The 24163-nt window shown below is 50.2% G+C and overlaps 1 protein-coding gene across 4 annotated transcripts in view; it reads left to right on the top strand.

Annotated features, from left to right (window-relative positions):
- MAP2K4 (mitogen-activated protein kinase kinase 4) overlaps positions 1-24163 on the top strand; it is a 107262-nt gene that overhangs the window by 67411 nt on the left and 15688 nt on the right. For all 4 annotated transcript variants that reach the window (XM_063352015.1, XM_063352017.1, XM_063352016.1 and 1 more), the window contains 4 exons: positions 757-876; positions 13854-13973; positions 15663-15714; positions 16107-16234. In XM_063352015.1, the coding sequence (XP_063208085.1) occupies positions 757-876; positions 13854-13973; positions 15663-15714; positions 16107-16234 (420 nt within the window). The remainder of the gene's footprint in view (positions 1-756; positions 877-13853; positions 13974-15662; positions 15715-16106; positions 16235-24163) is intronic.

The raw sequence follows: 24163 nt of genomic DNA, 5'->3' as shown, positions 1-24163 counted from the left end.
CACGTTTGAACATGTAGAGTTTTCTATTTTCAAACTGGTGTTCTTCTTTCAAGCCCAAATGAGACTTTTCTTTATATATGATGTGTATATATAGTGTGTGTATACACATAGCATATATTTTATATATGCAAAGTACCTTTATATAGCGTTAATATTCCCTAGGCCAGTGTTAGGTAAAGAATTGTTCGTGTTACGAGAAGAGCTCAGGGGACCGTTGCCCACCATCAGTGTTACCAGAGCGATGTGTGCCCTCGGTTCCGTGATGGTCCCTTTTCACTGCGCCCACCGTGCTGGAGGCGTGGTGGAAGGAGCCTTTTTGTCTTCTGTGCTCATCTTAGAAATTTTAAACGTAACATTCCTGGTTAAATTTCAAAACAGCCTTTGAGCCCCATCCAACGTGGCTGAGAACTGTGTGGGAATCTGTTTTGCAATGAAAGCCTGAGTATGTTGTTTTGCTGGAGTAGCTTTCAACGAAATCTCTGCTCTTTCATTTCATTCTGACATTTCATCTGAAACTGTTGATGCTCCTGAGAGGACTGGGGATTTTATAGCCTGAATGAAATGGCTTTAGGGGTTTTCAGTTATGTTTCTTACTTGAGAGCACAGCTTAATTCTCTAGAGTGTGTTTGAGCATGCCTTGGGGGTTGCCTGCTCAGCCTGGGGTTTGGGGTCCCTGGCGCGTTTCTCCAGGGGCGGGTCTGAGGATACAGTAATGGCATGTAAGTGATAAAGTCTCTGCCACTCTTCCTCTTTCAGAGAATTCGGTCGACAGTGGATGAAAAAGAACAGAAGCAGCTTCTGATGGACCTTGATGTAGTAATGCGAAGCAGTGACTGCCCGTATATTGTTCAGTTTTATGGCGCACTCTTCAGAGAGGTGGGCACTCCAAACTTGCTTCATTCATAGCAGAGTTTGGTTTTTACCTTTTTTTTTTTTTTTTTTTTACTTTGCAGTTTCCAACTTGCAATAAGGAGGAGAAAGTTAATTTGTGTTAGGTTTCTTAGCTCTCCACTTTGAATCAAGGGTATTTAACCAGGAGACCCAGACGTCTGGGTGCTGCTGGGCACGTAAATGCTATTCCCATCGGTTGTCACATCTCTCTGCGTATTTCAGTCTCTCCTTCTTTCCCTCTTTTCTTCTCTCTCGGTGCGTTCTGGGTCTGAGTGTGCTGCCGGGCCGGGCGCAGCGCCGGGAGCCGAGGGTGGTTTCGGTCAGTGGCTGCGAGATGCGACGCTGGGGAGGAGCAGTGTCGCTGTCACGGCGGTGGCAGCTGTGGAAGTAGCGGCAGCTCCCCAGAAGCGTATCCGGGGAGGGTGTGTACGTAGCCAGCCTGGGTCAGGACTCCCGATTGACACTCATCTGCCTCGAAGTGCTTTGTACCTGCAGATACCTAAGAAACAAGGGCAATCCTGCTGGGTCGGACCAAAACTCCTAGCAGAATGCTCTGTCCTGGCAGTGGCCCACAGGAGCCGGTTGCAGAAGCGCGTGTGATACTTTGCCATAGCCGTCAGTCTGCAGCTGAGTGTTTTCTGAGCTAATATGCTGTCTTTGTGCTGAGTGATTTTTTTTTTTTATTTTTTTTTAACTGGATTTCTTTTCCATGAAAGTGTTCAGTTTGCCCTTGAATTACGTGCACGTTTTTTTGCATCCATTTTACTCCCTGAGGGACACTTCCCTGGGCTGTCCGCCCATCGTTTGAAGGCCATCACCTTGATTCATTTTGAATTTTCATCCTGCTGTTCTGAGTGGTGCCCGTAATAGTTCCCCTAGTTTTTGTATTTGAAGAGGCGGTAAATAGTTGATCTTTATCCATCCTTTCTGGGCCACTGAGGATTTTATGGACAGTTGCCACGTTCCCCCTCTGTCATGTCTTACCCAGCCTGGTAAGTGCCAGCCTGTGTCATACACAGAACCCTGCCAGACCTTTGATCATCTTTCTTGCTGTTCTCTGCGTCTTTTCCAGTTCTACTCTGTCCTTTTGGGACAGAGACCAAGATTGCATGACTGTTCTTGTAAAGAGCAATATCTGCAATAGCTAGCCTAAAGGCTGTAATTTTGCTGGGCCCTTTGGTGTACATAGATAGCATGTGCCGTGGAGTGGGTTATTCAATGTGATGCTTCCATGAAGTCTTCCAAGTGAAGAACAGAATTAGAGCGCTGAGAGCTGTGTCAGCTGACCACAGTTAATCCTGACGTATTTTAGCTGCTCGTGGACAGGAATGCGATGTTAATCACTGCATGTTTGTGACTGTTTTAGCATCTACTTGTTGTAATTTAAGGTAGATACTATGCTGCAGGGCTACAGAAGGTACCCGTCTGTCTCCTTGTACCTTTGCCCAAGTACTCCTACTCCTGTCCAGCTTCAAATGACCAGTAAAAACAGTTGGGAAGCTGGCCTTCTCCATGCAGCCCAGACAGCCTTATGCCGTGGTTGGAGGCCAGTCATCAGGCCGAGTAGAGCCTGTTTAGTACAGGCACAACAAGAGGAATATAGCCCTGGTGAGCAGCACTGCAAGTGTTTGGTCCATTTGCAAGAACAAGAGTTTTGGAGATGAATGAGAAATCCTGGCTATTGCATCTCCTTCCGCCGGAGAGCAGCAGCTCCAGCAGCTCTGCTGCAGGTGTGGATTATTCCTCTCCTGTAGCTGACCTGGTGTTGAAGCTGGCACAGTGTAGGGGGCCAGAGGTGTAGCCTTGCCTGTTACACACTACCTCAGCACAAATCCAGTACACCTGCTCAAGGGGAAAAGGCAAATAGAGACCCACTGGCCGCTTGTTGTCTTTGCATATTATTGGGTATAACAGCCTGCGCAGAGTCTGTTGGGGCTTTACTGGGGAACCAATAGAGGAAGAAGGTCAATGCTATAGTTAAAACCCAAAACTGGGACTGAATATTCAATTCCTGCTTCTAGAGTGTCTGCCTTTGTAATTTTGGCAGGTCCTCTGGCTTTAAATCTCAATCTCTAAAATAAGGGTAGTAGTCCTTTCTTTTCCCATGCTCTGCTTTTTATTATCTGTTTAAACATGAAACCATTTTGGGTGAGGAGACGTTGTCCATGTGCACACAGTACCAGCTTCTACCAAGTGTTGAGCCTCAGCCTTGGCTGAAAATTCCCAGCTTTGACGTACAAATGATAAGGCTGTCAGCTGCTGTGAAGAAGAGTCTCTGGGCAAGAGAGTATCTTGTCAGATGCTGATGAGCAACATGTTCAGAGCTGTGCGAGCCTGTCACCTCTCTGCAGCTCTAGGCATATCCCAGGATGTAAGTGGAAGTACGTAAATAGCACAAAACCCTACCTTGGATCAGCATCCAGACATCAGCCTGGCTTCAGCTGTCCCCTTTTTCTTGTCCAAAAATCCCGCCCTTCTGCAGCCAGGCAGAGCTCCTTGGGTCCTCCTTCTGGGAAAGGTTTCAGTAAGGTCACTCAGGGTTGTGTCGTGTTGGTCCCTGGAATTCCCTTTCCCACCCACCCTCAGCATCAGTGGTGTTGGTCTCTAAGATGAAAGCAACCTTCCCCTCTCCTCGGTCCCGTACTGCCAAGGGGATGTTCCAAGTCACGTACCTCAAAGGGACACAGGGTGAGCTGGGATGCTTGGGTAAGGTTTTCTCTCTTGTCACATTAATTACATCTTTTAAAGCTAGCAAACTGACAGCGGAGAAGCACAGAAAGGAAAAAAAGAATTTCACCGGTGTGTTTGAGCCCGTCTCACTGCCCCCACTCTGCTTAGCAGATCTGTTCCCAAAGAACAGTGACTGATCCAGGTCGCTGCTGCACCATCCCCTGGAGTGTCAGAGCACGTGGGACAGTACTGCAGACTGAATTTCTCTCAGGAAGTCCTACAGCAAAACATGTATAAACAAAGCTCTTTGTTCCAAGGTTTCAACGTGAAAAGTAAGGAAATAAGTTCCCAAAGGTAGATCCTCTCGGGACCGTCTGCTCTGAGCCAGCATTCGGATTTTTCCAGGGATGGATGGAGCTAGAGATAGGAAGTCTTCTGCCTGCTCCTAAAAGGTGAAAGACTTCAATTTGAGCCTCTGTAGAGGAACTTAAACATCAGATGACTGGCAAGAAGGTTGTAGCAGCTTCAGGAGCAGCAGCCGGGCAGCCGGGCGGTTTTGAAAGGCAGGGAGCCCCTCTGGCCAAGTGAGCTGTTGGTGCGGGGAACCGGGGCTAAGCTCTCGAATCCTGACAGTTTGGGGAGTGGGAAGAGTATACCCAAATGGGACAAAACTGCTCAAGGAGTTATTTTGAAGACAGACGAGTATCCCAGCTTGCAGTTAGGAAAGTAACCGTAAACAGACAAGTTACAGTTCCAGCCTCCATGACTGTGACAGGTTGGATTTGGAAAGGCAAAAAAATACTACACCGATATTTTTCCCTAGCTAGAGCTTGTAGCGGTAGCTGCCTCCCTTGTTCAGCAAGCATGTTCTGATAGGAAAGGTCTCCTCAGGGAACTGGTCCTGCATGTCCCTCAGCAGCCGGCATCTTAACATATGTTATTTGCTTCTTGTTCTTTAATCACAGGGGACGTCCTTCTGTTACTGTGTATGTCTTTGTATATAACGTAATGTGTAACAATGCAAAAACTACCAGTTGATAGCTGGGTACGGGACTTTGAGTTTATCGGCGCCCATTAGATGAGATTAAATTGCCTGTTTAATGAAACAGTAACCAAGCTGAAAAAGCAGAAGATGACATTTCAGCCTTTGCATGGAGTAAGGGGCTTCACTGCAGTGGTGCCAGACAGCACACCTGGGGTCAGGTCTTCCGTGGGACAGTGCTCTGCTCACTCCTGCTCCCGTGGATGAAGCCCTGACCTTCACATCACCATGTTACACCTCCCGTGATGTTGCAGCATCCTTCGTTCTGCTAGTGCAGCTGTTGAGCGAACTGCTCTGTTACTTGGTTCTCTAACAATCCTAGGTAGAAAAAATAAACCTGTTTTCAGTAACAGAAAGAGTCCCTGGGCACTGATGTCGTGTTGTGTGGCAGTGGAAATGGTTTTCCTGCCCGCAGACTGACATGCATCTAGTAAAGGCGGGAGAATGAAGAGACTCAGAAAGAGAAAGGCCTGGAGGAAAGTGCACCAGGGGTAGTGATACCACTAGCTCTGTTCCTGGTTACACTGGCTGTAGAAGGGATTCAGTGGCTGATGAATCATATAATCATTGAATCGTAGAATGGCTTAACTTGGAAGGAACCTTAAAGATCACCCAGTTCCAACCCCCCTGCCCTGGGCAGGGACACCTCTCACCAGCCCAGGTTGCTCCAAGCCCCATCCAACCTGGCCTTGAACCCCTCCAGGGATGGGGCAGCCACAGCTTCTCTGGGTGTCCTGGGCCAGGGGCTCACCACCCTCATTGTAAAAGATGTCTTTTTTTTATGTCCAAGGTAAATCCACTCTATTTCAGTTTAAAGCCGTTGCCCCTTGACCTGTCGCTATAGGCCCTGGTAAAAAGTCTTGCTTCGTCTTTCTCACAAGCACCATTTATATATTGAAAGGCTGCAATAAAGTCTCTTGGAACCTTCCCCAGACTGAACAACCCCAGCTCCCTCAGCCTGTCTTCACAGCAGAGGTGTTCCAACCCTTGGATCGTTTTATGGCCTCCCCTGGACCCACTGTACCAGGTCCACGTCTGCCTTGTGCGGGGGAGCCCAGAGCTGGATGCCGTGCTCCAGGTGGGGTCTCACATGAGTGGAGTTAGAGGGGGAGATTTACCTCTTTTGACCTGCTAGCCACACTTCTTGTTATGCAGCCCAAAATACAGTTGGCTTTCTGGGCTGCAGGCACATATTACTGGCTCATACCCAATTTTTCATCCACCAGTATCCCGAAGTCCTTCTCTGCAGGGCTGTTGTCAATCCATTCATCCCCCAGTTCTTATTTATACCGGTGAGTGCCCCAACCCAGGTGCCGGATCTCGCACTTGTTGAACTTCCTGAGGTTTCCCCCGGCCCCATGAAGCCAGAGGATTTCTCTGTATGCAGCATTGAGAGCCCCGACTCCCGCAAACGCGCCCAGAGCTTTCCGCATCAGTCGTCCGAGATGCTGTATTGAAGAGGGTCTGGTTACTCGTGTCCATTTCTTACCTCTTAAAGTAGTACTTGCTAGGTGCGGGAGGAAAACAGCTGATTGCTAGGATTTCTGCAAAGATTTCACTTGAGTCACTTCATTCTGGTGAGGGGTGCTAAGCCGTAGGGCTGCATTGGGCAACACTAAGGCTTTTGCCCCGAGTGTTGCTGTTTGGAGGGTTTTTAGGTCTAAGAAAAAAAAAGCAACCTTCTTTTCCGGCATGTGTGCTGAAAGTTTTACAGCTAATCTAGTTTGAGACAGTACCTGTAAGGCTGGGAATATTTGGTTATTTATCATGACCACACTAATTGCTCTTCAAAAGTAACTTTTCCTGTTACTTTTCTTCTCAAGAGAAGAGGAAAAAAGCCTCTTTTGACTCGGGATCTCAGCAGTGAGTTTTACACAGTGTGAATGTAGCCAAGCCAAGTTTAAACAAACAAGCTCAATAGCTGATAAAATTATTCAATGAAAAATTCGTAGCAAGTTGCAAACTATGCCTGGGAAGGCAGGGGAATTAGTCTGTGGGGAGCTTCTGCTGGTAGGAGAGAAGAGCTAGTGTGGATGGGTCAGTAGCACAGTGCTGACGTTGGTGTGAATTGTGGACAAATCCTGGGTTGGTTGATAGAAGGTGTTTGTTCTCTTTGCTATTGATGCACAACACTCCCTTTCTGTGGAAGTCTTTCGCCTGTGTTGGCATTACTCAAGGTATCTGTCCCCATGAGCAGTCCTCGGTCCATAGGAAAAGTGTATATAAGGATATACAAGGGTGATGACATTGTTCATTCTCTCTCACTAACGTAGATGCAACTTGCATAAAAAGTTGGCCGCTCCCTGCAGTGCGCTAATCTGCTGAGCCTTCAGGGTTGGTATCACAGAATGGCTGGGGTTGGAAGGGGCTTCGGGAGTTCACCTTGTCCAACTCCCATGCTCAAAGAGGGCCACCTAGGGCCACTTGCCCGGGGCCATGTCCAAATAGCTTTTGAGTAGCTCCAGGGATGGAGACTCCACAGCCTCCCTGGGCAATCTGTGCCAGTGCTCAGTCGCCTTTTGTTACGGTTTAACCCGTCAGGCAACTAAACACTGCCCAGCCGGTCACTCGTTCCCCTGGGGGGTGGGGGAGAGATTCGGAAAAAAGGTAAAACTCGTGGGTTGAGATCAAGACAGTTTAGTAGGACAAAAAAGGAAGGGAAAAGAATAATAATAATAAAAGAATATACAAAACAAGTGATGCACAGTGCGGTTGCTCACCACCTGCTGACTGATGCCCAGCCAGTCCCTGAGCAGCAGCTGCCACCCCCCCCGGCCAACTGCCCCCAGCTTTATGTGCTGAGCGCGACACCGCATGGTATGGAATATCCCTGGGGTCAGCTGTCCCGGCTGTGTCCCCTCCCAGCTTCTTGTGACCCCCAGCCCATCGCTGGTGGGGTGGTGCGAGAAGCAGAAAAGACCGTGACGCTGTATAAGCGCTGCTGAGCGGTAACTGAAACATCCCAGTGTTACCAGCACTGTTTTCAGCACAAATCCAAAACGTAGCCCCATACTAGCGACTACGAAGAAAATTAACTCTGTCCCAGCCAAAACTAGCACACCTTCGCAGTGAAAAAGTGTTTCCTGACACTCAGAAGGAACCCCTGTGCTTCAGTTTGCGCACATTGCCTCCGGTCCTGTCACTGGGCGCCACTGGAAAGAACCTGGCTCCATCCTCTGTGCACCCTCCCCTCAGGTATTTATATACATTGATGAAAGCCAACCGCATCCTGGGCTGCATCAGAAGAACCGTGGCCAGCAGGTCGAGGGAGGCGATTCTCCCCCTCTGCTCTGCTCTGGTGAGACCCCACCTACAGTACTGCCTCCAGCTCTGGAGCCCTCAGCACAAGAAGGACATGGACCTGCTGGAGCGGGGCCAGAGGAGGCCACGAAGATGGTCCGAGGGCTGGAGCCCCTCTGCTGTGAGGACAGGCTGAGAGAGCTGGGGGGGTTCAGCCTGGAGAAGAGAAGGCTCCAGGGAGACCTTAGAGTGGCCTTCCAGTCCCTAAAGGGGGTCTACAGGAAGGATGGGGAGGGACTCTGGATCAGGGAGTGTAATGATAGGACGAGGGGTAATGGTTTCAAACTGAAAGAGGAAAGATCTAGATTAGACACTAGGAAGAAATTCTTTGCTGTGAGGGCGGTGAGCCCCTGGCCCAGGTTGCCCAGAGAAGCTGTGGCTGCCCCATCCCTGGAGGAGTTCAAGGCCAGGCTGGATGAGGCTTTGAGCAGCCTGGTCTGGTGGGAGGTGTCCCCGCCCAGGGCAGGGGGTTGGAACTAGATGATCTTTACGGTCCCTTCCAACCTGAACCATTCTGTGAGATCCCCCTGAGCCTTCTCTTCTCCAGCCTGAATAGTCCTGGCTCCCGCAGCCTTTCTTCTCAGCAGAGATGCTCTAGTCGCTCAGTCATCTTTGTGGCTCTTTGCCGGACTCTCTCCAGTATGACCATGTCTCTCTTGTACTGGGGAGCCCAGAATTGGACACAGCACTCCAGGTGTGGCCTCACCAGTGCTGAGTCAAGGGGAGGGATCACCTCCCTTGACCTGCTGGCAATGCTTTGCCTAAGGCAGCCCAGGGGACCGTTAGCCTTCTTTGCAGCAAGGGCACATTGCTGGCTCGTGGTCAACTTGGTGTCCACCAGGACCACCAGGTCCTTTTCTGCCAAGCTGTGTTCCAGCTGGGTGACATCTTCGTGACGTGTTTGATTGTCCACTGGGAACTGAGGACTCTACATTGAGAACTTGAAGCAGCCTAGTTGCTGGTTAAGCAGTTTTTGTGTATATCCTGGGGACGGGCAGCGGTATTTTGAATGAAATGTGCAGGCTGTTCCTGGACGTTTTTTGGAATGCCTACAAGATGTGCATTAGCATCTGGTAATTTAATACACAATAAGGACTAAAATATATTCTTTGGAAGAATAGCTCTAACGGGAAGAGAAAATTAAAATGTCTCTTCCGTCATTTTATAATTGGAAATCAACCTGAGCTAAGAGCATAAATTAAAGAGAAACTTCCATTAAGACCGTTCTGTCCTCACAATTCACGATGAAGCAGAACTTTCCCATGCGCATCAGCACTTTTTTGTATTTGATCAGAAAGGGGGTGGGTGACCCAGACGTCCCTGTCAGTCTTCCTTTTTGTTCTCAGTAAAATTCATCAACTTTGCCAGTAGATAAGTCCTTTCGAGTCCCAGGCGGAGATAAGAACTTGTAAAGTTTTGAATCTTGCCCCCAGCCTTAATGAAGCTGCATGATTGAAAAAGTCTGTCATCTCTTTTCGTTGATCTTGCTGACATGAATTCAAGCTGATCAGGTAGATTTTTATGTTACCAGATCAATAAATGCCCACCCACATCCAGGATTTCTACAAGGCATATGCTGGAGGAGACCAAGTAACCCAAGTCTTTCCTGGTGCTTCTGAATCATGTACAGTTTTTTTTAATGCTTAAATTAACATTGGATAACAATTTATTGTACATGTTTGAGCGTTCAGTAACACATGTATCCCAGCCCTGCAGATGCACAGGGTACGTTGTGAAGCTTTTGGGGTGATGATGGTTCTAATAAGGTTGCCTGTTGTTTCGCTTCAGTTTGCTTTTGCTTTTTATGTAAAGCAGGTCAAAACAGAAACAGTTTTTTGAATGGTCCTGCAGCCAGTAGAACAAGTCCATCTTTGCGGGTAGCTTGCGAGGGTCTGGCGTGGTTCCAGTTCACTTGATTTATGCACATCCCTAGTACTGGATCCACGTTATTTTCCATGAGCTGCTCTCAGTAACATGGAAGTGCCTCAACTGAACTTTGCATTTGTGGAAGAAGGAAGATTGCTGCATGTGTTGCCTAATTCCATTTCTGCAGTTTAAATCTGAGCGGGTCCTAAGCCTAATTCATCCATAGCCAGTCTGTCATTCTCCGGCAGCCTGAACTCACCTTTCTCCACGTCTTCTCAAATGCCGGTCCTGTCCTCTGCCTGTTGCACTGCACTTGCCTCTTTCATGGTGGTGTCTCTGCTTCCGTATCCAGCACAGCACCTTTTTGATCAGTCCCTTACAGAATCACAGAATCATTTAGGTTGGAAAAGACCCTTGGGATCGTCGAGTCCAACCATCAACCCCACTCTACAAAGTTCTTCCCTACACCATATCCCCCAACACCACATCTAAACGACTCTTGAACACATTTAGGGATGGAGACTCCATCACCTCCCTGGGCAGCCTATTCCAGTGTCTGACCACTCTTTCTGGGAAGAATTTTTTCCTAATGTCCAGTCTAAACCTACCCTGCTGCAGCTTGAAGCCATTCCCTTGTGTTCTATCGCTAATTACCTGTGAGAAGAGACCAGCACCAACCTCTCTACAATGTCCTTTCAAGTAGTTGTAGAGAGTGATGAGGTCTCCCCTCAGCCTCCTCTTCCTCAAACTGAATTGTCCCAGCTCCTTCAGTCGCTCCTCGTAAGATTTATTCTCCAGGCCCTTCACCAGCTTCGTTGCCCTCCTCTGCACTCGCTCCAGCACCTCGAGATCTGTCTTGTGTTGAGGTGCCCAGAACTGGACACAATACTCAAGGTGCGGCCTCACCAGTGTTGAGTACAGGGGGACAATCACCTCCCTGCTTCTGCTGGTCACACTGTTTCTAATACAAGCCAGGATGCCATTGGCCCTCTTGGCCACCTGGGCACACTGCTGGCTCATATTCAGACGCTTGTCAATTAGAACCCCCAGGTCCTTTTCTGCCAGGCAGCTCTCCAGCCACGCTTCCCCAAGCCTGTAGCAATGCATGGGGTTGTTGTGGCCCAAGTGCAGGACCTGGCACTTGGCCTTGTTGAACCTCAAACCATTACCGTTGGCCCATCGGTCCAATCCATCCAAGTCTCTCTGTAGAGCCTCCCTATCCTCATGCAGATCAACACTCCCGCTTAACTTGGTGTCATCTGCAAACTTGCTGATAATACACTCTATGTCCTTATCAAGGTCATCAATAAAGATGTTGAACAGAAATGGTCCCTACACTGAGCCCTGAGGGACACCACTTGTGACCGCCCGCCAGCTGGATTTAACTCCATTGACCACCACTCTTTGGGACCGGCCATCCAGCCAGTGCTTGATCCAGCAGATCGTATGCTCATCCAGGCCATGAGACGCCAGTTTTTCCATGAGAATTCTATGGGGAACAGTGTCAAATGCTTTTCAAAAGTCTAGGTAGACAATATCCACAGCCTTTCCCTCATCCAATAATCGGGTCATCTTGTCGTAGAAGGAGATCAGGTTCATCAGGCAGGACCTGCCTTTCCTAAACCCATGCTGACTAGGCCTCATCCCCTGGTTGTCCATTATATGACTTGTAATGGCACTCAAGATGATCTGCTCCATGACCTTCCCTGGCACCGAGGTCAGACTGACAGGTCTATAGTTTCCTGGATTCTCCTTTCTTGTAGATGGGTGCTACATTTGCTACCCTCCAGTCCATTGGGACCTCCCCAGTTAGCCATGACTTCAGGTAGATCATGGAAAGCGGCTTGGCGAGCCTGTCTGCCGACTCTTTCAGCACTCTTGGATGTAACCCATCCGATCCCATAGACTTGTGCGCATCCAAGCGGTGTATCAGGTCACTGATCACTTCCTCTTTAATTGTGATGACCTCGTTGAGCTTCCCCTCCCTGTCTCCTAGCTCACGAGGCTGGGTGCCCAGGGAACAGCCAGTTCACTGCTAAAGACTGAGGCAAAGTAGGCGTTGAGCACCTCAGCCTTTTCCTCATCCTTTGTGACTATCCTCATCCTTCTGCTTTGTTTTGGGTGAAATGCGTGTTTTCTGGGCTCAGGCTTGTAGCAGCCATTTTGCTTGGCTGGATGACATTAGCTCCCGCTCTACCTCTGTGCTGATGTAAGAAGCCTGGTGCCAAATGAGCAGTGTAAAATGGGGCTGCCCGTGGCTCTGAACCCACAGTTGCCTTCCACAGCCACCGCGCTGGCAGCTCAGCCTTTCCCAGGAAAGCTGATCCGTTATTCTCGCAAGGGAGAGTCTCTCCTCTCGGAGGCGGCATCCCTCCTTCGGCAGCAAGCGGTGGTGGATTCGCTGTCACTGAAGCAGCGGTGCTGGTAACGCTGGTGGCACGTGGGACGCTTTCTGGCCGCTTGCTGTCTCTACAGCTGGAAACAGCCTCGCAGGTGCCTGAGCAGCCCCAGACCAAGCTGGGTGGCACCGCAGCCTCTGCTGATGCTGGCGTGCAGCGTCTGACAGCACCTTTCCTCTTCCCGCTAAACCAAGCACTCGGGCTGGAGGCATCTTAGCAGATGCAGTACCTTGGCTTGTGTGTCACAGGAGGTCATTCTGAGTCATCGGAAAAGCCCTTTTTAGCCTTAAAAGCTGGGGCTCTTCAAGTTTTTTAATCATCGGAATATAACCTGAGAATGGCCACTGGCTCTCACGAGCACTGGGAGCTTGCTTCGAACAGAAGTGACTTGGGTGTGCAGCGTGGGAGCACGGGGCTTTGCCACGCCTCCAGCATGTCCATACCTAGGTTTTTTTCCGAATTTCATTTCCATGTGTTAACATAGAATTTAGTTGGTTTGCGTTTTGTCTGGTTGGGAAAAATCTGCGTTCTGTAGGATAATTAATTGGGGAAGTTTCTCCTCTATTTGTTGCTTCTATATCACAAGAGTGTGCAGCGTATTTGTAACCAGAGAGGCATCCCGTGCTCTGACCCCCCAGGCAGCCAGGGCCGTGCTGCCTGCACCAGCTGCTGCTCCCCACGCGAGGGTTTTGGGTGGTGTGTAGCCAGGAGGAGACAACCAGACTAATCACCTCCATTCCGGCACATAGCTTTTGCCACCTAACGCAGTTTTAAAACTCAATGTAATGTGGCCTGTCAATGATAGGTGGGAGTACGTCGTTTCTGGTGAGGACGTGTCTAGTTCTTGTATTTTAGTATATCTAGCAATGAAGAGTTGCCTGAAGTGCGTGAGAGTCTACAGATAGAGCTCACACAAAGCCTTCTGGAGGTGGAATGTTCAAGAAAATTGAAATAACCAAGATCGATGCATGGCTAAGCTGTTCATCACCGTATGCTAGACACAGACTAAAGCAAAAGATTAAGTCCTTTTGTAGGTCCTCTTTGTGGGGATCCATTCCTCATCCGCAGCAATTCCGTTGTGAGTGGGTAGATTTACAGATCTTGGGAGAGAATTTATTAAAAAGATTTGTTATTCTTCTATGACAGCTAGGCTTAGCTTGATTTAACGCAGATACTAATATGTTTTACATTTTTCTGCCTTTAAATAGTTTAACTACAAGATGCAAATCAACAAAACCTCCCACGTACTTGAATTTTTTTTTCATTTTCTCTTGCTTAGATGACATATTTGAATGTGGTGTGAAACGTCCTCTGTCCTCTGCAGGGTTGTCATAAACTGCAAGGGATTTTTTTAGTCTTACTGTGCATGCTCATGTCTCACTGTGCCTTCTGGAGAGCCAGGTAGTTTTTGAGACTTGGATTCATCTAGGTTCAGGCATCTAAAATGTAACGTCAGGTCTGAACTGGTCAGCCAGATTCCGCTGCTGGGGAGTGCAGTTGGGGAGAGGTATGTAGAGGGGTGACTCTTCCATTGCTAAAATAAATCAAGATCAAGTCCATCCTTCCTGTCAAATGCTTGTTGCCATTCATGTGTGTTACTGGATTCAGAGGATCTTTTTATGCTCTCATGGTTTTTTGTTTCTTGTTTTAGCCTGGCAGTAACGCAAAGTCTTTTCTCTTTCCAGGGTGACTGTTGGATCTGTATGGAGCTCATGTCTACCTCGTTTGACAAGTTTTACAAATATGTATATAGTGTATTAGATGATGTTATTCCAGAAGAAATCTTAGGCAAAATCACTTTAGCTGTGAGTATTTTGTTAAACCTTTTCTTTTTATATGTTTTTGAAGCTAATGTGAAAAATTCAGATCTCTCTCACTTACACGTGAGGTTGATCTGCATGCAGCAGAGCTGCTGTTCTGCTGCTGCACCACGGTTTTAATGATCCTTGAGTATATTCTAACTTTCCGGTATTGCATGGTGGAAAAGCAGGTCCGGGGGTTTGTAATCAGTTCGTAAAGACACCCCAGGACTGGCTTCCTTCTCTATCTGCTTGAACATCGGTGCTGCAGCATAGACATCAGCCCCGTCCTCAGGCATCGCTGCAATGTGGGCTAGCGGTGGCGTCAGTGGAAGCTGAGCACAGGTTGTCTTATCCCAAGGAAGGCGCCTAAAATAGATCAGTTGTCTCCCCTTCCCTTGTTTGTAAAGTGGAGAAGGGATTGGGCATTTATAGCCAGGACATGTGAACTCCAGCAGACCATTAAAGAGGAAGGGTCTGGTCTCAGTACGTTGCCTGCCCTCTCTCTCGAGTCAGTGTGGAGAGGTTGGTGGCTCTGTACAGAAGCTGAGTTCCCATCTCGTGGTGCCTTTGGTGGTGAAGTGAAGTGAGATGAAGCTCACCCAGGGTGTCTGAGTGCGGCCCTGCTACACAGAGCCCCGTGTTTCCCTTTACGGAGCTCTGTGGAATTGTCCTTGGCTTTACCCCAGGGTGAAGAGCTGTGAGCTTCTGCTTCACCCACTTGAGGGTTGGGGCAGAAACTTCTGGCAGGGTCAGCTGGGATTTAAACCAACATTCAGTCACTATGTCCAACAGGCTTTCTCTTGCTGAAGCTTAGATCCAAGGAGGCCGTCCAGTCCCATTCCACTGCGGACCTGCCTGAAAGTCAGTTGCTGCTTTGTTGTTCAGAGACGTAGTGGGTTCTGCTGCCAGAGCAGAAACCTGCACTGGAGGAGCAAGGTGGGCGGCGAGGAGGAGACGGCACTGCGCCTGCCCCAGGGCCTGCCAGAGCTTTTCGTGACCTAAACACTTGAATTTGGGGTTGGGCGAGCCCGAAGGACCAGTCTTTTGGGAGTTGTTCCTCAGTGCTAGACTTATCCTTGCTGTGGCACAGCTTCAGAGAGCTTTGCAGCACAACACAAACACCCTCTTGCCATTGTCTTCAAGGCAGTCTTTTGGCCGTAGGTTTCACTGATCTTTTCAGCAGAAGCGAAATGAATTAAAGTAGTGAACTTTCAGGGTTTTTTAAAATGATCCTGTGAGATCAGGCTCCCTTAGCGTCTCTTCCATTTGAGGGTGAATGGCTAAATCAGAGCAGCCTCCTCTGCTGCTCCTCACGCTGCTGCTGCTCCGGCAGTGGAATGGGAACAGTTGTTACCTACTGAAAAAGTACGGCATAGGGCTTGAAATAAGTTCTTACTCAAGACAATTAACATCAGAAATTGCTTGACTTCACCTCTCGCTCCCCTCTCCCAGAGTGTGATCTTCCCAGGTTAGAGCAAGTGGTATGTGTTTGCTCAAGCACATGCCCTCTCCGATACCACCTTCTGTTAGCAGGAAAGATTGTGAGAAAAACGCTTTAATTACATGGCATATTACAGATTGATACCTCAACACGTTAAATGTTTTTCCCCCCTGTTCTTGGAGCTCCGAAAGTTTAATGACCACAGGAATCTTACGACATTTGCTTATTTTTCATCTGTTTTTCTTTCCTAGACTGTGAAAGCACTAAACCACTTAAAAGAAAACTTGAAAATCATTCACAGAGGTGAGTTCATGTCTTTTCTTCTTGCCTACAGAAATACTTGCAAGGATTTTCAAGCGGCCTTTGCTTCAAGCCAAAGTGTAATTAGCACGCGTACTACTGCGAATGTGAATACAGGTTTTGCACAAGTGTGTCCCCAGTGGCTGTTCCATTGCCCCTTTGGTCTGTGCTTTTCCATAAAAGCGTGGTTTCAAGGTTGTTGGGTGTCCGGCTCTGCCTCTGGGCACATGGTGTCTTCGGGGCTGGCTCCATCTCCTCTTGCTGCCGGTCGGGATGCCCAGCGATGGCGAGCATGTCCACGCGCGGCACTGCCGGTGTCCATTCTCTGCAGCTGCTGTGCTTGAAATGGAAACCCACAGCAGTGGCTTACCAGTTTCAATTTCTTTCCCTTGCAGACATCAAACCTTCCAATATTCTTCTGGACAGAAATGGAAATATTAAGCTCTGTGACTTTGGCATTAGCGGACAGCTTGTGGACTCCATTGCCAAAACGCGCGATGCGGGGTGCCGGCCGTACATGGCGGTGAGTGGGGCTGAGCTGGCGTGCCCGTGGGCTGGGCAGGACCGTACCCTCCTTCTGCAGGCCTGGCTCGGCGCGGCCTTGCCTGTCGCCTGACTCAAGTGTCAGCCTGTTTCCCGTGGGATGAGCACCCCCTTCCCAGATGAAACCAAGCTCTGGATTGAGCACTGCTGCTGGCAGTGTCAGCAGAGGCATCCAGGCTGTGGCAAAGTGACCAAATTCCCCTTTTTTTGCTGGGTTCCTCTGCTGCTGCCAGTGGCACTGGACCAGAGAGTTCTCTGTGCCTTCCAGCAGCGCCCGCTCATGCTCCAAAACAGCGCACGGAGGAGGCAGTGCCGTCTGTGTGCGGGGTTTTCTTGGTCTGCAAGAATCCATTTGCCACGGTAAGATTATGTCACAGGAGTTACTGCAGAGCACAATTACAGTGATTTTTGCAAACCACTTTAATTCCAAAGTGTGCCATAACTTAAATCCAGAAGAATGTGATTCTGGAGGGCAGCGGTAGCGGAGCAGCTGTTTGGAAATCGCTCGGGCTGAGCCGTGGCTCCTGGGAGTCTGTCCTGCACATTGCGTCCTGCCCCCTCCCAGGGAGAAAAGCTGCGGTGGGGATTTTCAAAGCTGTCTGAGGGTTTTAAACACTTCTGTGCATCAGGCTCCTTTGAAAAGGCATCTCTTGGTTTCACGTGAGCTGAGGGTGCCTTGCACAGGGCGCTGTGTTTCTGCTGCTGTTAATGCAACTTTCATTTCAGTGGACTGTGTTTAACTCTCATTACTTGTGTTATGGCTCTATATGCTGAAAAATACTGGTTTTTGAACACTCCTATCTGCCACCAAGGAAACAAAAAAGGAAAATCTCCTGTAAGATACAGTGCACATCTGGTCCAGGGAATGGCTCTCATGTGGCTTTTATCCGACTGTGGTGTCCAAGGCAAAACCTGTATGCCCCATCCTGACCTGGGCAAGCACAGCTTCTGGGTTTTAGAGCATTTGACCTTTTCCATTCGCTGTCCTCGTGGCAGAGGTACTTACAAAACGAGCTGTAAAGAAGAATACAGATGAGATCTGTTATTGGAGACCAGTGCTGTGATACAATGAAGTGTGTGCGAGCCCCCGAGCTACGTAATGTAGTGAAATGGGGCAGAAAGGGGCAGTTTGTTTAAATAAAGACCTCATGAGGCTGGAGAGTGGGCAGAGGCCGGTCTCTGCTCTGAGCACTTCTGGCAGGTGCGTGGAGGTCCCTGCAGGGAAGGGGATGGTCAGAGCTGCCCGGTCTGTGGGGCTGGTGGGGCGCTGAGGGCAGCAGCACAGAGGGGTGCCCCGGACGGGCGGGGGCCGCTGCAGGCTGAGCTCGTCTCACCCCAGCCCTGGGTGTTTGCATCTCAGACCGCAGGCGCTTCTGATCGCATCCCTCAGCGGAGTTATGACCGTTGTTGACTTTTCCCTGTCCTCTGAGGTGTTTATCAGGTCTGTAAATAGGGCTCTTGAAAAATTGCTCGCTCCTGTCCCCCTCCCAAGTTCAATGGGCTATAATTATGGGAATTAATGTCCCTACTTTTTCTTAAAACCGTGGGTAGATGGTTAGCTTTGCACAGGCTGTTGGTTTAGTCACCGCAGCGTGTCTGTAAATAGCTGCGCTGCTTCATTTCCCCGGGACTTGGGTGGGTGGGTGCTGCTGGTAGCCCCTTGTCTTTCCTCCCTGTCTGTGCGTATCCACCCTGCTCTTTGTGCATCTCCGTCACCAGCTCCAGACTCTGTTGGATTTTTAAGTGAGCAGAAGTGTTTCAATTCAGTTTGTGATTCTAAGAGCCTTGGCACGGTATAGGGTTTGTGGGACGAGCCAGCAGCTGGCAAGCAGTGTGGGAGATGGCTGGCCTCTTCCCTCCTGCTCTCCGGATTCGGTGACTCCTCTCCAAGTACATGAGCATTTCCACGTACTGGGAAGCCTGGGAAATGGGGAGATGTCCCCAGCATGCAGGCACATCTGCCAGCTCTTTCTCCAAGCCAGCGGAGGCTGATGGCCGAGTGATGCTATGATCAAACCTGAATGTACCTGGGACGGAGTTAGGCCGGTCACGCTCCTTTTGAAAGGATTTTTTTTTTTTTTAGTGCAAAATAGGTGACTATTTTTGGTACAAAATAACATGACTATGTTCAGCCAGGGAGGGACTGATAAGGACTGCTGGACGATGCTCTCTGACGATGAGAGCGTCTTGCTCTGCAAGGCACACTTGGCCTGTGGCACTTGCAGTAATTCTTGTAGCGTGAGCCCTCGCCCACCGAAGGAACCTGATAACACCGTGTTCACTGGAGCTGCGTCTCCAGATAGCCGCTGATAACAATAACCCTAGATGTGGGACAGTGTGACCGCGAGCAGCCTGGTTAGGCGTCAGGAGCCACGTCCAGCTGCTAAGCCAGTGCTCCGTGGTTTAACCGAAATTGTAAGAGCTGTCACAGAAAGCAGCATGTCAGCCGTGGAGCTGCCAGTGCTGGAGAAGTTGTTTTGCTTTTGGCTTTGAATTCCCCTGTGATCATTATATTGAAGTACATGTTGGTGCCTTGTGTTCTCTGAGAGAAAGGAAGGAAGGCCCGGGCCCCGGCCTGCCCGAGGCAGTGGCCTGCGCCCACAGGGGTCTGGGCTGTTTGCTGAGGGCTCCCGGACGCGTGCCCGGGCCAGCAGCGGGGCTTTGCTCCGGGTGAGGTTTCACAATGTGCTGGCGGCAGCCTTAGACCTGCAGTGGGGCTGAGATCGCTCCCGGCCAGCCCCGGGTCCTCCCTGGAGATCCCTGCACCGATTCCCGGGGCAGCGAGTGCTGCTGGTTTGGGTGGGAGGGGAGGCCCTGGGTGCCATGCTGAAGCTGGCTGTGTTTGTGGCATTACTGCTTTCGCCTTCTTAACACTCAAGTGAACCCGGTTTCTGTGTCAGGGAGGAGGGATGAGACTGGAAGTACCTGGTTTAGGTAGGGGAAGACCTGGCCAGTGTGAGGATGGATGTCCTGCCCTGCCCCTGCTCCTTTGGGACCGCTCCAGGGGCAGTTTGATGGTGTCACACACGTCCTCGGTCCCTCAGATACTTTTCCCAGGTCATCCGGGAGCTGCCTGCTGCGGCTGTGCCCGGGTGCCAGCGCCCCGCGCTGCTTTGCCCAGCCTCCCCGGGGCTGCCTGCTGAGCAGATGCTGCTGCAGAGCTGTCGAGATGAGGAGCTGTTATGGTGTCAGGAACCCACAACAATTTATTGTCATTTAGACCATTACTTTCTCACCTGACGGCCCCTCCCCACCTGGGAAGGGGAACTGGGGAAAAAATAAGGAAACCAAGGGCTGAAATATAAACAGATTTAATGGAATATGACTAAATAATTAACATTAATAATACTAAAAAAACAATATTGATCCCGATACGAATATCAAATATCCAGGGATAATAGCCAGCCCATTCCATCAGCAGAAGCCGTGCACTCCCAGCCGGGACAGCAAACATGGGACACTGCGAGCGCTGCGGCTGTGGGAGGAGGGAAGGGCTCAGGGCTCCGGCACCGGGGCGAGGAGTTCTCAGGATGGCAGCCATCAAGGGAGAGAGAGAACTTCACAGCAAAGTTTCTAATTTATATTGAATGGGATGTTCATGGTATGAAATAATCTTGTTGTCAGCTTGGGTCAAGTGCCCGGGTCTCGCTCCTCCTCATCCCCGCACGTGGTGAGCTCGAGAACACTGAGACCTTGAAACCCGCACCCCAGAGCTGGCTATAAGGTAAATATTTTCACTAATTCAGGCACTGGAGTCTTCTAAAAGTGCAGTTTTCCCAAGCATTAGAAGGCACTTTACTGAAAAATAAAAATACTGAAAGAGGAATTAGTCCTGGGTCACAGAACCACAGAATGGCAGGAGTTGGCAGGGACGTCTGGAGATCACCCAGTCCAACCCCCTGCCAGAGCAGGGTCACCCACAGCAGGTGGCACAGGAACGCCTCCAGGCGGGTTTGGAATGTCTCCAGAGATGGAGACTCCACCACCTCCCTGGGCAGCCTGGGCCGGGACTCTGCCACCCTCACAGCAAAGAAGTTCCTCCTCATGTTGAGGTGGAACTTCCTATGGCCAAGTTTGTGCCCATTACCCCTTGTCCTGTCCCTGGGCACCACTGAAAAGAGCCTGGCCCCATCCTCCTGACACCCACCCTTCAGCTATTGATGAGCATTGATGAGGTCCCCTCTCAGCCTGCTCTTCTCCAGGCTGAACACCCCCAGGGCTCTCAGCCTTTCCTCAGCAGAGAGGTGCTCCAGTCCCTTGATCATCTTCGTTAGCCTTCTGCTGGACTCTCTCCAGTAGTTCCCTGTCCTTCTTGAACTGGGGAGCGCAGAATTGGACACTGAACCCCAGCTGTGGCCCCACCAGGGCAGAGTGGGTGTTGCTCAAACCAGGATGGGGTGGTCAAGGGAATGCACGGTGCTGGGGGGTACAAGCAGCCTTCTTGGTGCGAACGCATGACCCGTGTCCCAGCAGACGCACTTCTGCTTGTCCCTGCCTGTGCAGAAACAGAGGGCCAGCGCAGAGCCCCGTCACTGCAGTGCTGCAGCTCGGGGTGTCTCCTGCTTCTCATTTCTCCCTGGCAAAGATGGGCGCTCACTGGCATCAGCATTTGGGGCTGGGGAGAGGCTGTGTCCCCGCGCTTGGATGGCTCATGTGCGGAAAAGGAAAAATTCCCAAGGCAGATGACAGTGACGGCTCTGAGCCCTGCTTCCTGCACACATAGAGGCTGTGGGGATGCAAGAGCTCTCAGGATCCTTTACCCAAGCAGAGCCGCAGCGAGAGCCTGTACTTCAGCTTCGCAGTCCTGACCCAGCGCCCACGTTTTCATCAGGTTGAGCCATTCATTGATCTGAACAGGCAGGCTCTTCGTTTGAATTCACGCAGCTAAAATCCTCTTGGATGCTCCTGAGTATTGATGTCTGGACTTTTTTTTTCCCCCCTTCTTTTTCCTCCCCTCTGAAACTTGTCACCCAGCCATAATGTTTATGACTGAAAAGACATTTGGGAGGAGACTGGGAGACATGTGGCACCATCCCTCTGCGAGCGGCGGGGACTGGACCCAGGCGCTGCCAGCCACGGCGTGGCGAATGCTGGGGCAGATGCCTGAGCTCTAAGCACAGCCCTCCCCGCTTGCGTGCTTCTGCTGCCACACTCCTGCTTCCGGGGCTTCAGCTGAGAACGTCACCTCCGCTTACTCATTCACCGGCTAAAACTGTCCACGAGGTCTGCCCAGCGTGGGACCTCTCCTGTCCAAACTTTGCTCCTGGCATCAGGTGGCGCAGAGCCCGTGCCCAGCGGCTGCAGGGCTGAGCTCCTGTCTCTGCGTCGGCACCTCCACCCCGGCAGGACGGGATTTTCCTCCTCACCCGTGCGGGTGCCGCCCTGCACAGGCGGTTTCTATAAACCAGGGGAAACGTGTCAGCAGCCGCCTGTGTAAGCAGACTGTTTGGCCAGAAGTATTGCAGGCAGGACGGGAGTTTTGTGGAGGAGTATATTCAAAGCGGGGAAAAATTGTTGTTTTGGCCACTAGAATTTACATGGGGAGTGCCTAAAAGTCAGGTTTGGGAGATGGTTGCCCTCGGGAGGCATTGGAGGTTCAGCTGGAAACAGCAGCAGTTCCTGCTTGCCCTGGGTTTGCCCTGTGCAGGGCACAGCTGGCTGTGCTGGGGCAGCCCAGGGGAGCCCCCGCCGCCGCCGTGATTAGCTGCAAGAAGGGCTAATTGGAAGCCACAAACAGCAGGACGTGATCGTCAGGGCAGTGAAGATGAAGAAGGGGATGGGCAAGGCTCCTTAGGGCAGGGAGGAAGCGAAGGCTTGTGCAGGTCCCAGGTCTGCAGGTCTCCCATCCCCCCGAAGCCTGTTTGGCTCTCGCTGCTCATGCGGGTGAGGCTGGTGGGATTCTCTTCAGGAGGACACGTGAGTGTTTTGCAGGGGGACTGTCCAATCCTTTTGCTATGGCGCGGGCTGCTGGAGCTGCTGGAGCACCAGCCTGTTCTAGAAGAGTCTGAGAAGACCCTCCTGCTGAGTGGCGAGATTCAGACTGGACCCCCTTGCTTTCTAAACTTCTTCTCCGAGAGGAGTCCAGGTGCTGCTGTGTCCAGTCTTAGCCTCTGACTGTAAAGAAGGGTTCGGACCCTCGGTTCTGCCACAGAGTTGGTTTATTGCAGCTCGAGCTGGGTAACTCCGAAGACACCCCCCCTTGATTGTTTCCCTGTGCCTTTTAAGGTGTTCATATGTCTGTTCACGCAACATGCGCGGACTTTTTGTCCAATCAGTTTGTTTAATAATCTTTAAATAGATTTAATAGCCATCTTTCGAATTTTATCTACTCATGCAGTTTCATCATACTCCCATCTTATCCACACTTGGGTCTCATCTATTTTCTGTTGACTTCAGATGGAATGGTTTCTCTCTTTCTTTGAAGGTCCTTTCCTTGAATTATAGGCTTGGTCCAGTTCATCTCGTTGTGCAAGACTCCCAGTACTTCTCCTTTTCAACCAAGCAAAGGTTCAGCTGAAGTTACGGTTTGTGGCCCAAGGCATCCACACTCATCACTCATGCCAAGCAAAATAATTCGTGCCAAGCAAAGCCACTCAAGTTTCAATTCAACCTAATTTTAAGGATGACACAATTATATAATATTCTGTAAGTAAACTGCTTTAATCCCCAACAGAGCCTACCCCGGGCATCACGGTCTGGATGCAACTGAGTCTGGCCTCCACCTCCTCCTTCTGTTCCCTGCTGCGGCGTGACCCTTGGTGGTGGGGCACACAGGGCACCCCGCCTGGTTCAGGACCAGGTACTCGAACATTCGTGGAGTGCAAAAGCTCCTGATTTCCCATAATGTGGATTGGGGCCAAGATTAGAGCTGGGGGTGAGGGCTGTGCTTTGCAGGTAGAAACTTTCTGGGGTGAGGAGGCCAGAAGGACAGCTTACTGAACGCAGCCAGGGAAGCCTCCTGATCCTGTGCCCGGACCAACAGCTTCTGGTTGAATGGAAGACATCTTTTAGAAAGAGAAACCAAATTTTAAGGCTCATACTTCTAGTGACTCCATTTGCCACACGATGATTCACCTTTGCTGATGACTATCTGCATCTCGTTATGTTTTATTTTTGGTTAGGATGTGTGTAACTTCATCTCTGGGACCCTCTCTTGGTTCCCTCTCTCTGCTGCATCAGAGAGTCCTCTAGGATCAGAATCACACAGAATCACAGAATGGTGGGCGTTGGAAGGAACCTCTGGAGATCATCTAGTCCAACCCCCTGCCAAAGCAGATCCCATTGCACTGCTTCCTGCTGGACTCCTTTCCTTTTCAACATGTGTTTGGAGGCTTGTGCATTGGTTAGGCTTTAAGGCTGTGAAAAAATAACTGGGTTTCCTGCAATTCAGTCTTTTGTAATTACTTCAAGGACTTCTAGAGCATCCCCACCAAAATGTCAGGCCCTCAGTGAGGTTCTGTGACAAAGTTACTTAGCAGCGCTGAAACAATCCCTTACAGCCCTCCAAAACTGCTGCCTCGCCGGAGCTTGGCCCTGTTAATCTATTTAATAAAGTTGTTGGAAGCAGCGATGGGGATGGCATTGAGGGGTTGCGTCGAGCTCTGGGTACTCAAGTGTGGCCTTCCAAAGCAACGCCAGAGGCAGAAGCCCTCCAAAGATTCTGTCCTGCATTAAAGATGCCTCTTCAAGCGTTGGAGAATCTACCACAGTGCCCATGAAGTTGTCCTGGTCATTAATTATGCTCCTGATACCATCTTTTTTAATGTCTTGTTTTAATGGATGGCCATGGGCTCTTGTTCCTGCTTTGTTTGCAGGATTGACTACTCAGTACTTGCCACAGCTTCTTTCCCCAGTAGGAACTTTCTGACTCTGATGTAGTCACCTCTTAAGCTTTTCTTAGGGGAGATTA

Source organism: Chroicocephalus ridibundus, chromosome 14 (assembly GCF_963924245.1).
Source record: "Chroicocephalus ridibundus chromosome 14, bChrRid1.1, whole genome shotgun sequence".
Lineage (NCBI taxonomy): Eukaryota > Metazoa > Chordata > Aves > Charadriiformes > Laridae > Chroicocephalus > Chroicocephalus ridibundus.
The sequence above is the reverse complement of the archived record's forward strand: the minus strand, read 5'-3'. Positions and strand labels throughout refer to the sequence as shown.